Source organism: Echiichthys vipera (assembly GCF_963691815.1).
Source record: "Echiichthys vipera genome assembly, chromosome: 2".
NCBI classification, from domain to species: Eukaryota; Metazoa; Chordata; class Actinopteri; order Perciformes; family Trachinidae; genus Echiichthys; species Echiichthys vipera.
Window position 1 is genome coordinate 6285074 of NC_139827.1, and position 12913 is coordinate 6297986.

Sequence of the window (12913 nt, forward strand, 5' to 3'; positions counted from 1 at the left end):
GGAATACAGGAGGTAGAGAGAGAGAACACGGGGAACAGGGGGGATACAGGAGGGAGAGAGAGAGAACAGGGGGAATACAGGAGGTAGAGAGAGAGAACACGGGGAACAGGGGGAATACAGGAGGGAGAGAGCGAGAGAGAGAACACGGGGAACAGGGGGAATACAGGAGGTAGAGAGAGAGAACACGGGGAACAGGGGGAATACAGGAGGGAGGGAGAGAACACGGGGAACAGGGGGAATATAGGAGGGAGGGAGAGAGAACACGGGGAACAGGGGGAATACAGGAGGGAGAGAGAGAGAGAACACGGGGAACAGGGGGAATACAGGAGGGAGAGAGAGAGAACACGGGGAACAGGGGGAATACAGGAGGGAGAGAGAGAGAGAACACGGGGAACAGAGGGAATACAGGAGGGAGAGAGAGAGAACACGGGGAACAGGGGGAATACAGGAGGGAGAGAGAGAGAACAGGGGGAATACAGGAGGTAGAGAGAGAGAACACGGGGAACAGGGGGAATACAGGAGGGAGAGAGAGAGAACACAGGGTACAGGGGGAATACAGGAGGGAGAGATAGAGAACAGGGGGAATACAGGAGGTAGAGAGAGAGAACACGGGGAACAGGGGGAATACAGGAGGGCGAGAGAGAGAACACGGGGAACAGGGGGAATACAGGAGGGAGAGAGAGAGAGAGAGAACACGGGGAACAGGGGGAATACAGGAGGGAGAGAGAGAGAACACAGGGAACAGGGGGAATACAGGAGGTAGGGAGAGAGAACAGGGGGAACAGGGGGAATACAGGAGGGAGAGAGAGAGAGAACACGGGGAACAGGGGGAATACAGGAGGTAGAGAGAGAGAACACTGGGAACAGGGGGAATACAGGAGGGAGAGAGAGAGAACACGGGGAACAGGGGGAATACAGGAGGTAGAGAGAGAGAGAGAGAGAGAGAAATAGATAGAGAAATATATATATATAGAGAGAGATGATAGAGGAGACAGATAGATAGCTAGAGAGAGAGATAGCTAGAGAGAGAGAGAGAGATAGATGGAGAAAGAGAGAGAGAAAGAGAGAGAGATAGATAGATAGATAGATAGATAGATAGAGAGATAGATAGATAGATAGATAGATAGATAGATAGATAGATAGATAGATAGATAGATAGATAGATAGATAGATAGATAGATAGATAGATAGATAGATAGATAGATAGATAGATAGATAGATAGATAGATAGATAGATAGATAGATGGATAGATAGATAGATAGATAGATAGATAGATAGATAGATAGATGGATAAACAGATATATCTATGGATAGATAGATCTATACATGGATAGATCTATAGATGGATAGATCTATAGATGGATAGATAGAAAACAAAAGAAATGACAAATCAAGAATTTACACCTTAAATAATACACATTACATAGAAACAATGAATGAGAATACAGATTATATTATTAAGCTATGATAAAGTAACAGTGATAAAGTAGTTCATGTTGTTGTTGTTCTTGTTTTTTTTGTTATCTAACCATCAAGGCTGTGTATTTCAATCGGTGGTGGGAGATTTAATGTATTAATTGTGACTTTATCAAACACATACTAAGACCTATGATGGTGTGCATCATTTCTCAGAATTAAAACATTTCAAGAGTAGACTATTGGAAACCCTCCCTGTGATTCTCATGTTATCTGTTTCACCTTATAAAAACACACACATCACACACATTTTTACTACTTAATGTATCTCAAAACAACTCATTTTGGTTTGGAGCCGATGTGTTAGTAGGTTAATAGGTTACAGTTCTGTTATGACCGTGGTCGGGAATACATAATCATACCTCACAGTGTGACAGAGTCTGATCTGACCTTTGAGCTGAAGCCGCTTTAAAACGCCACATGGCTGAAACACCTGTCTGCTTTGCAACATCACCAGGACGACTACAGACGTCCGCCTCCGTCCTCCCTCCACTTCTTCTCCAGCTGCAGGCAGGAACACACTTTTTTTGTATTTATTCAGGTAGAGTTTGGAGCACAATTTCAGCTGGAATTTGTTTTTTTATTCATAAGCAAATGAAAACTTACTTTATTAATTTGTTCGCAGAGGGTGACGAGGCAAAGACGCATTTTCTTACCGTGAAAATAGTGAAAATAACCCTAAACGCACAGTTATTAGGCCTTTTTTTGAATGTGTTTCTTTTCCTTTTTATTAATTTTTGTAGCCTCATTTTTATGTTATTTTTTAAACATCAGTACAAATAAATATTTCAAAAGCAAAATAACAAACCAACACAAACCAAGCTCTATTCCAGTTTGTGTTATTGAAGAGGGAGTTCTCATAAGTCTTTCCATTAGGGGTTATTTTCCTTTTGCTATAAAAGCATCTTTTAATATGTTTTTTTGGAAAATTTGTAACTGATAAATGAAATTCCATCTAGTAAAGTGTCTGTTGAGGGTTAATAACCTTCTGTAGTTTATTCATGCAGCCTTTTATTAGCTCTTTCAAAGCATTGGGGATAGAACTAACTATAAATATCCTTGGGTTTGATGGGAAATACTTTTTTTTTGTAGAAACATCTCATGTGACATTATATGACCTTCGTTGTTGAAATAAATCTTTAAAAATAATTTAAAAAAATTCTACCCAGGGACTTATTTAGTTTGGTTATATGCTCATAATTCCAAATCATAGTTTTATGAGGAGAAAAATTGTGTGATATAATATAATTCCCATACTAATAAAGCCTGGATACATCATAATTAGATGTTTCTGATCAACGTGAGCGTGTGACCGATGACGAGTGTTATCGGGTACCCGCACGCTGCTGACACTCTGACACTCTGACACGCTGACGTGCTCGTGCATGTGAGTGAGTGAGTGGGGTTTTTCAGCTCCGCAGCAGCAGCAGCGGCAGAGAGCGGCGGAGTCATGGCGACAGAAGTACGTGCTCCCTCGGTTCCGTGGACGGTTTGATTCAGAGTTAACTTACGACACACACACACGTAAGTTATTTTAACCATTCATGGACCAGTATGTCTTCCTCCAGCTGGTCACGTTTCAGAGGACCGAGCCTGACGCGAGATAAAACTGTCACGGTACTAACACGGATGTGATGCTAACGTTAGCTTACTGGCGCATCAGTCTTAAAGCTAATGTAACATCAGTAAACGGCTCTTTCTGCTTTACAGAGCATTAGCGTTATATGTTGTTGTTGTTTTGGCTGCTGATACAGTTAGGAATGACATTAGCCTACGTTCAGACCGAGAAGTGACCAGTTAGCTAAGTTAACGTTTGCTGCTATCAAAGTTAATACAACATGTTGTGTTTGTGATTAACTTGACGTTATCGCTACTCAACGCTATCACGCCTACTTGTACACAAGACACTATCTGGATCATATTGAGTGTCCAAAGTGCTCAAATCCAGGGCTCGCACGGGCAACACTATCCAGCTGCAGCCCCGGAGCACAATCCTTGAAAATGCTTGAATTTTAATGTTGTGTTTTCAAGGTTGGGAAAGTGTTTGAGTTTTGGATGAAGTGCTTGAAAATGCTTGAATTTTAATGGTGTTTTCAAGGTTTGAAAAGTGCTTGGTTTTGGATGAAGTGCTTGAAAATGCTTGAATTTTAATGGTGTGTTTTCAAGGTTGGGAAAGGGCTTGGGTTTTGGATGAAGTGCTTGAAAATGCTTGAAATTGCATGTGCATTTCTGTCACAACGAGAATAGAAATGTAATTTAATTTCTTATTCTTCTGGTAGTACAAAATAATTTCAGTTGTAATACCATCTCTTTTAAAGTGATTTTAATGTGTGTATTCATGTATTCAAGTGCTGGAAATGCTTGAAAATGGACCTTGAAAGTGCTTGAATTTAGCCTCGGAAAAGGTGCATGAACCCTAGAAATCATTCTTATGCCTTGCTCATTCATATGCTTGTATGAATGTAAGAACCATATGGTCATGTATGATTGCATATATGTTTCTGCTAGTACCTTAACCCCGAGATCTTAAACAGGGGGTCCTCAGAGTGACTGCAGGGGTCTGATAATAATAATGTGTACTGTACATGTTCAAGTGCTTTCCAGGCAGCTGTTGAGTTCGATTCATTTCCGTATAACATGAAAAATCATATAGCACCCTCTTTCTAAACTAGCTGGAGCTGTCAAATTAATCAACTTCCATCTCTGTACTTCATTTTAAGCTAGGTTTGGGTTGTTGGTTAGACAAAAGTAGATACTTTAAAACATCACCTTTTGAAAACATAGTTTAGTAGTTTAATCAATATGAATAATAATTGTTAGTTGCAGCCCTAAACTGTATCACAGCAGCAATATAACATAGTGCAGACTTGATGATCACTTCATTGTGATCGATTTACACATTGTGATGGATTTACACAACCCAAGAGTTTGTTAATTGTATCATACTGTTAGGCAATGATTGAAAGTCAATGCATTCCTGAAAAAAACATAAAAAACAGCATGGTTTACAAAGTACTAAGCTGTGATGTTAAATATATAATATATAAATTGTAAATAGGTTAAAACACAGGGACAAAAACAGGACAAAAGCACTGACACGTTCCTTTTTAAACTGCAGTTTGTTCTTTAGTAACCTGGTTCTCCCTTCATTTAGACTCGGACATGTTGCCCCAGATGGAGTGGAATTCATCAGATGACAGTCTGTTGGCATTAATGGACGACCCCCCTCACTTATCTGAATCTCCTGAGTGGAGGCCCCCCACCACCAACCTCTCAGAAGATGAATTTTTATGCCACTGTTGCTACGACATCTTGGTGAACCCCACCACCTTGACCTGTGGCCATAACTTTTGCCGCCACTGTCTGGCTCTGTGGTGGGAGTCCTCTCACAAGAATGAGTGCCCAGAGTGCCGGGAGAAGTGGGAAGGCTTTCCTAAAATCAACATACTGCTGAGGTATGCTTTTCACAGCCAGATCATATCAGGGAATGAATGTTTGATTTTCTGACCACAGTATTCACATTTCATTCAAGTACAGTAGAGAACAGAGACCTACTGACAACTTCTAAAGACAAAAAACGTGTATGTGTGTATGTGTGTCATCTATTAATTGCACTTTTTGATTTAATTCTCTCGTCTTCAGGGATGCAACTGAAAAGCTGTTCAGTGAGGTCGTTCAGCGGAGGAGAGCAGAGATCCAGGCTAACCCCAAAATTTCCCGAAGCTTGCTGGCTTTCCAGAGGTACTACACTATATTCTGTAGCCGTTTTCACATCTGAAGTCCGGACAATGTCAGGATATAATCTGGAGTTTCTCCTTCACACACATTTGGTCAAAAATAACCGAGCCGTTCATTAAATTAGTCTGATGGTTTTGATGTCGGTCTTTACTGACACGAGGTTCCCAAATCTCATCGTCTCTCCAGCCGGACAGTTTCGTCGCAGACTTTGTGTAAATCACCCTTCTCCTTGTTTGCCAACGCATGATATAAACGCCGTACGCCAGTGAGTCTGTGCGGATACACAGGAGAATGAGCCTGTATTCACAAGTGCCCACTCTGAGATTAAACAGTCTTTGCATGCGAAGCTGGCAGGGTAAACTCCATTTGATGCCCAGTCCAACTGAATCGATATTTGCTTTCACACATACAGCCCTGCCGGTTAATGTCTAGATAACTTCAGGTTTGCAGTGCATGGGTGAAAGGGGGCTTATGATACAAGCCATTTTGATCCAAGGCTTTAGAAGTGTGTCAGCTCAGTAAACACTGAAAGGGTACTCCAGAGATTTTGCACTGCACTCCTATAACATTGTCAGACTCACAATGGACAATTCAAAACGTAAAGGATCCAAATGGAGGCAGCAGAGCCAGAGATACCGTCGTGTCCAAAGGAGATCCCTCTAACAATGATGTTATGTTGTCCCCACGAACTTTCCAATGTGTCTGTCTAATCTGTTTACTTTTAGATGATGCCTTCTATAGTTTGAAGCAAATATTTACGTGTTTTTAGGTATGGGGACAACTTGGGAAGATCCAGGACAAACAAGCACAAAGGAGCAGGCTTCTTCTTTTCCGGAGTCCTGACTGCACTCACGTGTGTGGCCGTAAGTAGCACAACTCACCCTTTGTGTTTACTAACTGGCCTGTCTATTAGGTACCACTGACACATTGAACATGCTAAAGTAAGAACACTTGGGACTAACATAACCTCACTTGAACACAATTTTCGTCTTATTTTCTGAATAACACACGATTGTGGTTTTCTTTTCTTATTAGAAAACAGAAATTATGTTTTTAAAGACCGGGCACTTGATAGAGTTTGGTATAGAAACCTATTTGTTTAACCGTCGTTTGTAAATTGTTGTGGATACGAGTGTTATAAATGGCTATGATGTTAAACAAATTGTATTTTGAGCAATGTAATAATTAGTTTAATCAGTTTGAATTATTGGATAAGACACATTATGCAGTCAAAGGGTTTGAGGTCATTATTATCAAATTGGTACTTTGCAATGGGGCATCGCTAATAGTGATGGACGATTCATCGGCCAGCTGATATTATCGGACGATATTTACGTATTTTAGGTGTGTCTGTATCGGCCGATGCTGGCTGCTGCGTTCGCCGCTTTTTACCGGTATTGTTTACAGACAGGCGTCCACAGGCTCAATAAATGTTCCTTTTTTTTTTTTTTTTAACTGAGACTCGTAACATTTGTTATCATCGTGTCATTTTTATGATTTTTATGATGTAAATTGAGGGCGCAAAGGCAGTATCGGCTCCAAATATTGGTAACAGCCCTTAAAAATCCATATTGGTCGATCCCTAATCGCTAATCAGTTATTTACTATTTAATCATAATGTCACGAAGAGAGCATTTGTTCCATGTACCAATTTTTTTACTCCAGAATACTGACCAATGTGCCTTTGGAGGACAGTAATCTTAACTTGAACCATTATTAGTTGGTAATATCGCACCTACACTGTTTATTCTTCTTCAAATAATTTAATTTAACTTCACTTAACAACTGTATTTTTAGGTTGTTGTATATTTTAACAACAGTGGTTTGTAATTTTTAAAGGTTATCCCAATAGTAGATGAAGAGGTCAGTTGTTCGTATCATGTAGACAGATCATGTTGATTTTGTCCATGTGGCACTTGGGAGCAACGTAACTGTGTGTCTTGCTACGTGGCAGTACATTTTGTGTGTGGGTGTGTGTGTGTGTGTGTGTGTGTGCTAATAGATGAGAGCATGGTCCTGTTTAGTAAAGGGGAGCTGGGCCTGTGTGCATAGCATCAGTTTGTTTTGGATGCTGCTGACTTTGTGTTTTCCTTGGCTTGAATGAACTGTACTGGAAAATACTATTCCCTGGAGCCTGAGATTCCGATAGTTTAATCTAACGGATGATCGCTGATTGATCCAAATTTGTCATCATGCTGGGAAAACTGGGATTAGCCTTTTAGTCCTTGTAGGAGAATTGACAACTTAAGAACAGCACAATGCACATATATTATTTCTTATTTTATTGCTATGCTCATGTTCTTAACTTTATCAATGCAAAGATACACTACAAGTTGTCCCTAATTATGCACATTACTTATATTTACCAAGGTCAAGCGGTTACTGTTTTTGTAGCTGTCATGGACACTTGGCTTGATGATTAGCAATTTCACGGCAGTGCTGGCACAGCACTCACATTTAGGAATTTTTAAATGACCTCTCTTTTCTAACATTACCTAATGACACAAAAAGGTGACACATTGGGTGCTTATTTCCATACCTGTTAACATTCTGTAACAGTGAGAGAAATGGAGCGCAGTATGGTAGAAAACCTGTAGAAACGCACATGCAGTTGTACCGCAGCATTACAGAGCTTGGTCTGCGACAGTGTGCATGTTAAGCAATACATTCTAATAACAGTGCAAATGGAAATTGGTAATTTATTGTTTAAAAGATGTGAAAAGTAATGCATTTTATCAAATCATAACAAAAAAGTGTTATACTTTGATTAATTATGCTGCTGCAGGTTTAAGTCAAACACAAGTGACCTCCAGTTGCAATGGTTGACACAGTAACTGGATGTACTGTAGGCTGCACTAGAGCTGGGAACGGTGTCACTAGTTGGCACAAGTCTGGCCCGTGAGGGAGTCCAGTCACCGTGCAAGCCTGTTAATCTTCTACTCCTCACCAACAGCAGCTTTGTGAACTAAATATTTTCTTGCATGCATCCTGGAGTGGTGTAAGCAGCATTAAAGCGAGTGCCCTCTGTAACTTTGTTTGTTAATATCTGTTTGACTCCAGGTGATGGTGCTGGTGTATCACTGGAGCAGTGGTGTGGTGGAGCAGCACGACCTGCTGATCACTAAGCCCGTGTCTCACTGGACGCCGGAGGAGGTCGTGTCCTGGCTGGAACACTTGGGGCCCTGGGCCCAGTTTTATAGAGAACCTTTCCAGCAGGAGAACGTTAATGGGAGGTAAATGAATTACATTTGAATCCAGCACAATTTCTGTTTGCTTTCCTTGCTCTGGTTTTGAAATGCAGACACGTTATACTCTACATATCTGAGTTGGGCCATATTTATCCATCATATTGTCATCTTTGAAGTGTACTACTGTAGTCCATTGTTCTCTACTGAGGTTTAGACTTGCACAGACAACCCTAACGCTACAGAGGTGGTGTGGATTTCTTTGCTATAGGCTGCTGTTGATGCTGGGGGACGAAGAGTTGTTAAAACCTCCGTACAGTATCGAAAACCAGGCTCACCGGCGGGCTGTTCTGGCTGAACTGGACAGAGTTAAAGCCCTGGGTGTCAAACCTCCTCAGAACCTCTGGGAATACAAGGTAAAGTGTCTTTTCTGCTCTAGATTATAACAACAACAAACTACTGATCATTAGCCTTTTCAGTGTATTTTGCATCTTTGGTTTGCAAATACTTGTCCTGTTGTACTACAACTTCACATGCCGTTAGTACTTTCAGCACTTATTTGCATCTTTTAGATGAGTCAATATAAAGTTGATTTATTTCAGTGATAGTAACTCTGAGAAAGTTTGTGTTAAAGATCTTGTTTCACTTCCACCTTCACTGCAGTATCATGCACTGTATTAACATGTATTTAAGGATATGACCTTTGCTCTAGTGTTAAAACCACAGGCTTCGTTTAAGAAAATCATCTGATTGAGATTTTAAGAACTGAATCTCCAAATAGTTTGTGTGCTATTTTTCTTGCATAAACAACTTTCCTCTTACTCTGTATTCTTAAATGTGTCTCACTTTCTGCCAGGCTACCAATGCAGGGAAGTCTCTGTTCTTGCTGTACGCACTGAAGCGGTCCCCTCGTCTCACGCTCTTCTATTTGTATTTATTCGACTACTCGGAAACCTTCCTGCCCTTCCTGCACACCTGCTGTCCGGCCATCTCACACATCGGCCACTCAGTGGAGAGCAGCTTCCTCAATACACAGGTGATACTTCGCAAACAGGGTGTGTCTTTCTATTGGTCCATCTTAAAAACTGGATTTTTATCCGGCAAACCGAGGCGGTGGATCCATGACATCCTCCCCCATTATAACGCACCATAAAATACAGTATTTGAAAAAGGCAGTGGTGATAATCTTATTCTGAATAAAATATCACTGCTAGAATTATATTATTTAAATATCTGATTGTTCATCTGCATGCAGATACTGTAACTAACTCATCTGTCTTACATTCATGCCTATTTTAACTGTTTAAAACTATTCTCAACCTTCATCTTTTCTTTCTCACCCTGTTTCTGTGTTTGTTAGTTGGAGCCCAGCTGGCGGCAGTGGGCAGAGTTTCTTGTAAAGTACCTCCTGCTTCCATACCAGCTGATAGCAGAGTTTGCTTGGGACTGGCTGGCCGTCCACTACTGGACATCTCGCTTCATTATTGTTAACGCCATGCTGCTGTCTATGCTGGAGGGCTGCGCCCTGTGGACACTCTGGACGAGAGCCAGGATCAGGTATGGGTGACGGCCGGGTGCTATCTTTCTGTTTATTTTGTCTGCTTTCTGTTTTGAAATACATTTATTAGTCTTTAACGTAACTCAACGACAGCTGAGATGCATGGGCGAAGCAGCAAACAAACAATGCAAGCGTCCTGTATTTTGTATGTATTTGAAATTCCTACACTACTAGAACATTAAAGGTTGAATACGGAGAATGAGCAGAACACCGCCATCTAGTGTCTCAAGATCGCAGTCGCAACAACAACAAAATAAATCCAACAGTCGGGTTGCCAGGTTCGTTGCCTAGTGTGTCAAACGATCAGCCTGCTCCATGTCAAGCGATGAATCATTCAGAGTAACCACTAATTTGGACTAATCAATAATTTTACAACAGTATTTAACGTTAGTAAGTCTTCAACTGGAATTCTTTCTTTGAGTGATGTGTAATCGATTAGCTCTCAACTCAAAATGATTCCTTGTTTCTGTAGCCATGTGGCCGTGCGTTTTAATGCCCCTGAACTCCTTTATCTCAGTCCATGGAGTGAATGCTTGGCCTATACTGACGCTGGTTTTTACCCGTCTCCGGCCACTCAGCTGCTGGGACAAATAACGCCCCCTTCACTGAACCTCCCAAGCAGCTGCCTTGGCAAACTCCATTTCACCCAGTGCCAGCCTACAGTAGCTACAGTAATAACAGACAACCAGCAATATTAATTCAAACTAAACATATTCTTTATGGAAAAGCAATACTTACCCTCAAAACGCCCCGTGGGGTTATTGTTATTTTTTTAAATCTAGCTTTTAATAAATATTCTTCATATTCAACCTTTAAGGCAAAATGTAATTGTAAGTTAAGCTACATGTGAATTTACAGGGAGGTCAGTTTCTGTGGTGGAGATGGTTAAATACACTAACTTCTGTCTTCCACTTTCCTTAGATCTCTGCCACGCAAGATGTGGAATCACTTGTGGAAGATGTTATCTCAGGGTTTCGCCTTCGCCCTCCTGTGGCCTTTTGTCCCTCAGTTTGTGTGCAACTGCCTCTTCTACTGGGCTCTCTACTTCAGTCCCATCATTAACATAGACCTAGTGGTGCAGCATCTAATGCACCCCGAAACACAGGCACTGTAACAAAACTGCATGCAGCCAGTGCTCAACTATGCTGTTCACAGCAAATAAAATAGCCAGAAATCCAGTTGCTGAAGAGAAGCGTTCAATTTCAGCAGTTTACTCACATGAGACTGGATTATTTGCTGTTGGGGGGGAAGTTCTCCTGCCTCCAGTCTTGTCTCTCTCCTGGACGGTCGCCGTGCGGAACAAAAGAAGCTTTGTAGGAGAAACAAAACCGACAAGATGAGAAACTATAGTTATCGATTAGGAGAGATTACTCTGGTCTCCCTGTACAGTGCATTCACAAACCACATTGCCTAAATGTTCTAGAGGGCAGTTATGCAAATAATAATAATGTTCAAGTACTGATGGTAGTAAAGACCGGCCTCATCGTGAGTTCTCTGATAGCTTTGTAGCACTGAGATGCATGCAGTCCAATGAAAGGTGGAACAAAACGACTGTCTTTATGGCATGTAATCCACAATCAATTAAATAAACAACTGCTGCTTTAGTATCAGTTTGAATGGGAAACAGCAGTTCTGACTTTGACTGCAATCTGGGTTCCACAGAGCCGTCGTAAAACTCACTCTATGAGGTTTGGTAACGTGATTAATAGCGTCAAATGTTGAGGTTTGTAGTTCTGCAGCCTGGACCTCAGGCTTTACAGTTGATTCAAAGGAAAAACAAAAACTATGAAGCAATGTTCCAGGAATTCCAGGCATTTATTTTACAATTCATGTGTCGCTTACATTTAAAATGAAACATGTTCTTAATTCAATGTGAGATGCTGATAGGGATATTTTCTAATGTTTTTAATTTTGAGGTGAAACTGTAGATACTGCTGTCGAATGTTGTGTTGCACATTTTTTTTTATTGTTCAGAGACATTTTGTGTGCAGGATATGTTCCCGTGTGATCGACAGGTGGAGTTTATCAGAGACTTTTATTTTTTACGTTGTTCATTTGCACTTAAAAAGTTCGACACTGTGATTTTGTTCTTTAATGTTCTATAATGAGAAAGGAAAAATAAAGATTTTTAAATAATGTTATGCTTTTGGGTGGATGTGTTTTTCTCATGAGGTAGTAACTGCTGGACAATGTAATGAGGATAAGTTTGTTTATAAGGACGGATAAAACTTCCGGGGATATGCTCGAATACTTAAGTAGTTGTTCACCCAGTTATATAACAAACTACTTACAATGCAACAATTTAGATAAAATAAATGGTCATTATAAACATTACAATACCAACTCCATATTTTAAAAAAATATATGCACCTAAGCAATGCAACACTGTCTAAAGAAAATATTTCCCACTATATTTAACTTATCACATCTCTGACTGTTCCTGGTTGACCTTTTAAATGCTCTGTGAACAGATCTTGGTTAGTTCATCTATAAAAACCATTAACTTTCATCGGTCCTTTGGGTTACTTGCTTCCACAGGTTCAGTTTTATGTATCTCCTATAGGCCATATGTCAATAAAATAATTTTATATAATGTGTTTTTTTTATATAGTCCAAACTATACCAATGGCATCTTTGATATATTGCATATTGTTTATATCTTATTTTATTTTTTTGCGTTTTAAAGTGAGAGTGCAAGAATTTTGCTGTTTAGATCATAGACTGTTTATGGTTCCTGCACAGATAATACTAGAGCTAAAACACTAAAACTTGTAAAACCTTCATTATATAGCCTTGTTTTTGATTAAAATATTTTACGGCCATTATTTTTTATATAACCTTCAAATTACATGTAATATAAGTCATATAAAATAAGACCACACAGAATAAAACAATGGTTATCTTGAGGGCAGGGGTGCACATCCCATCTTAGGATGGGGGGGCGTATGCGACTCA

At 40.3% G+C, this 12913-nt stretch overlaps 1 protein-coding gene across 1 annotated transcript; it reads left to right on the forward strand.

The window, feature by feature from the left end:
• Positions 1–2917: 2917 nt before the first annotated feature.
• Positions 2918–12099, forward strand: LOC310958936 (bifunctional apoptosis regulator-like). Its single transcript, XM_083930099.1, has 9 exons — positions 2918–3001; positions 4632–4932; positions 5120–5218; positions 5985–6078; positions 8276–8448; positions 8672–8816; positions 9257–9436; positions 9761–9957; positions 10880–12099. Exons 2-9 carry the CDS (start codon positions 4640–4642, stop codon positions 11070–11072), a joined length of 1374 nt encoding a protein of 457 aa, XP_083786225.1. The 5' UTR covers positions 2918–3001; positions 4632–4639; the 3' UTR covers positions 11073–12099.
• Positions 12100–12913: the final 814 nt, after the last annotated feature.

Coding starts and splice junctions, on each gene's coding strand:
- LOC310958936 (XM_083930099.1), top strand. CDS start 4,640: ATGTTGCCCCAGATGGAGTGGAATTCATCAGATGACAGTCTGTTGGCA. Junction 8,817..9,256: donor AGAACCTCTGGGAATACAAG/GTAAAGTGTCTT, acceptor ACTTTCTGCCAG/GCTACCAATGCAGGGAAGTC. Junction 9,437..9,760: donor GCAGCTTCCTCAATACACAG/GTGATACTTCGC, acceptor TGTGTTTGTTAG/TTGGAGCCCAGCTGGCGGCA.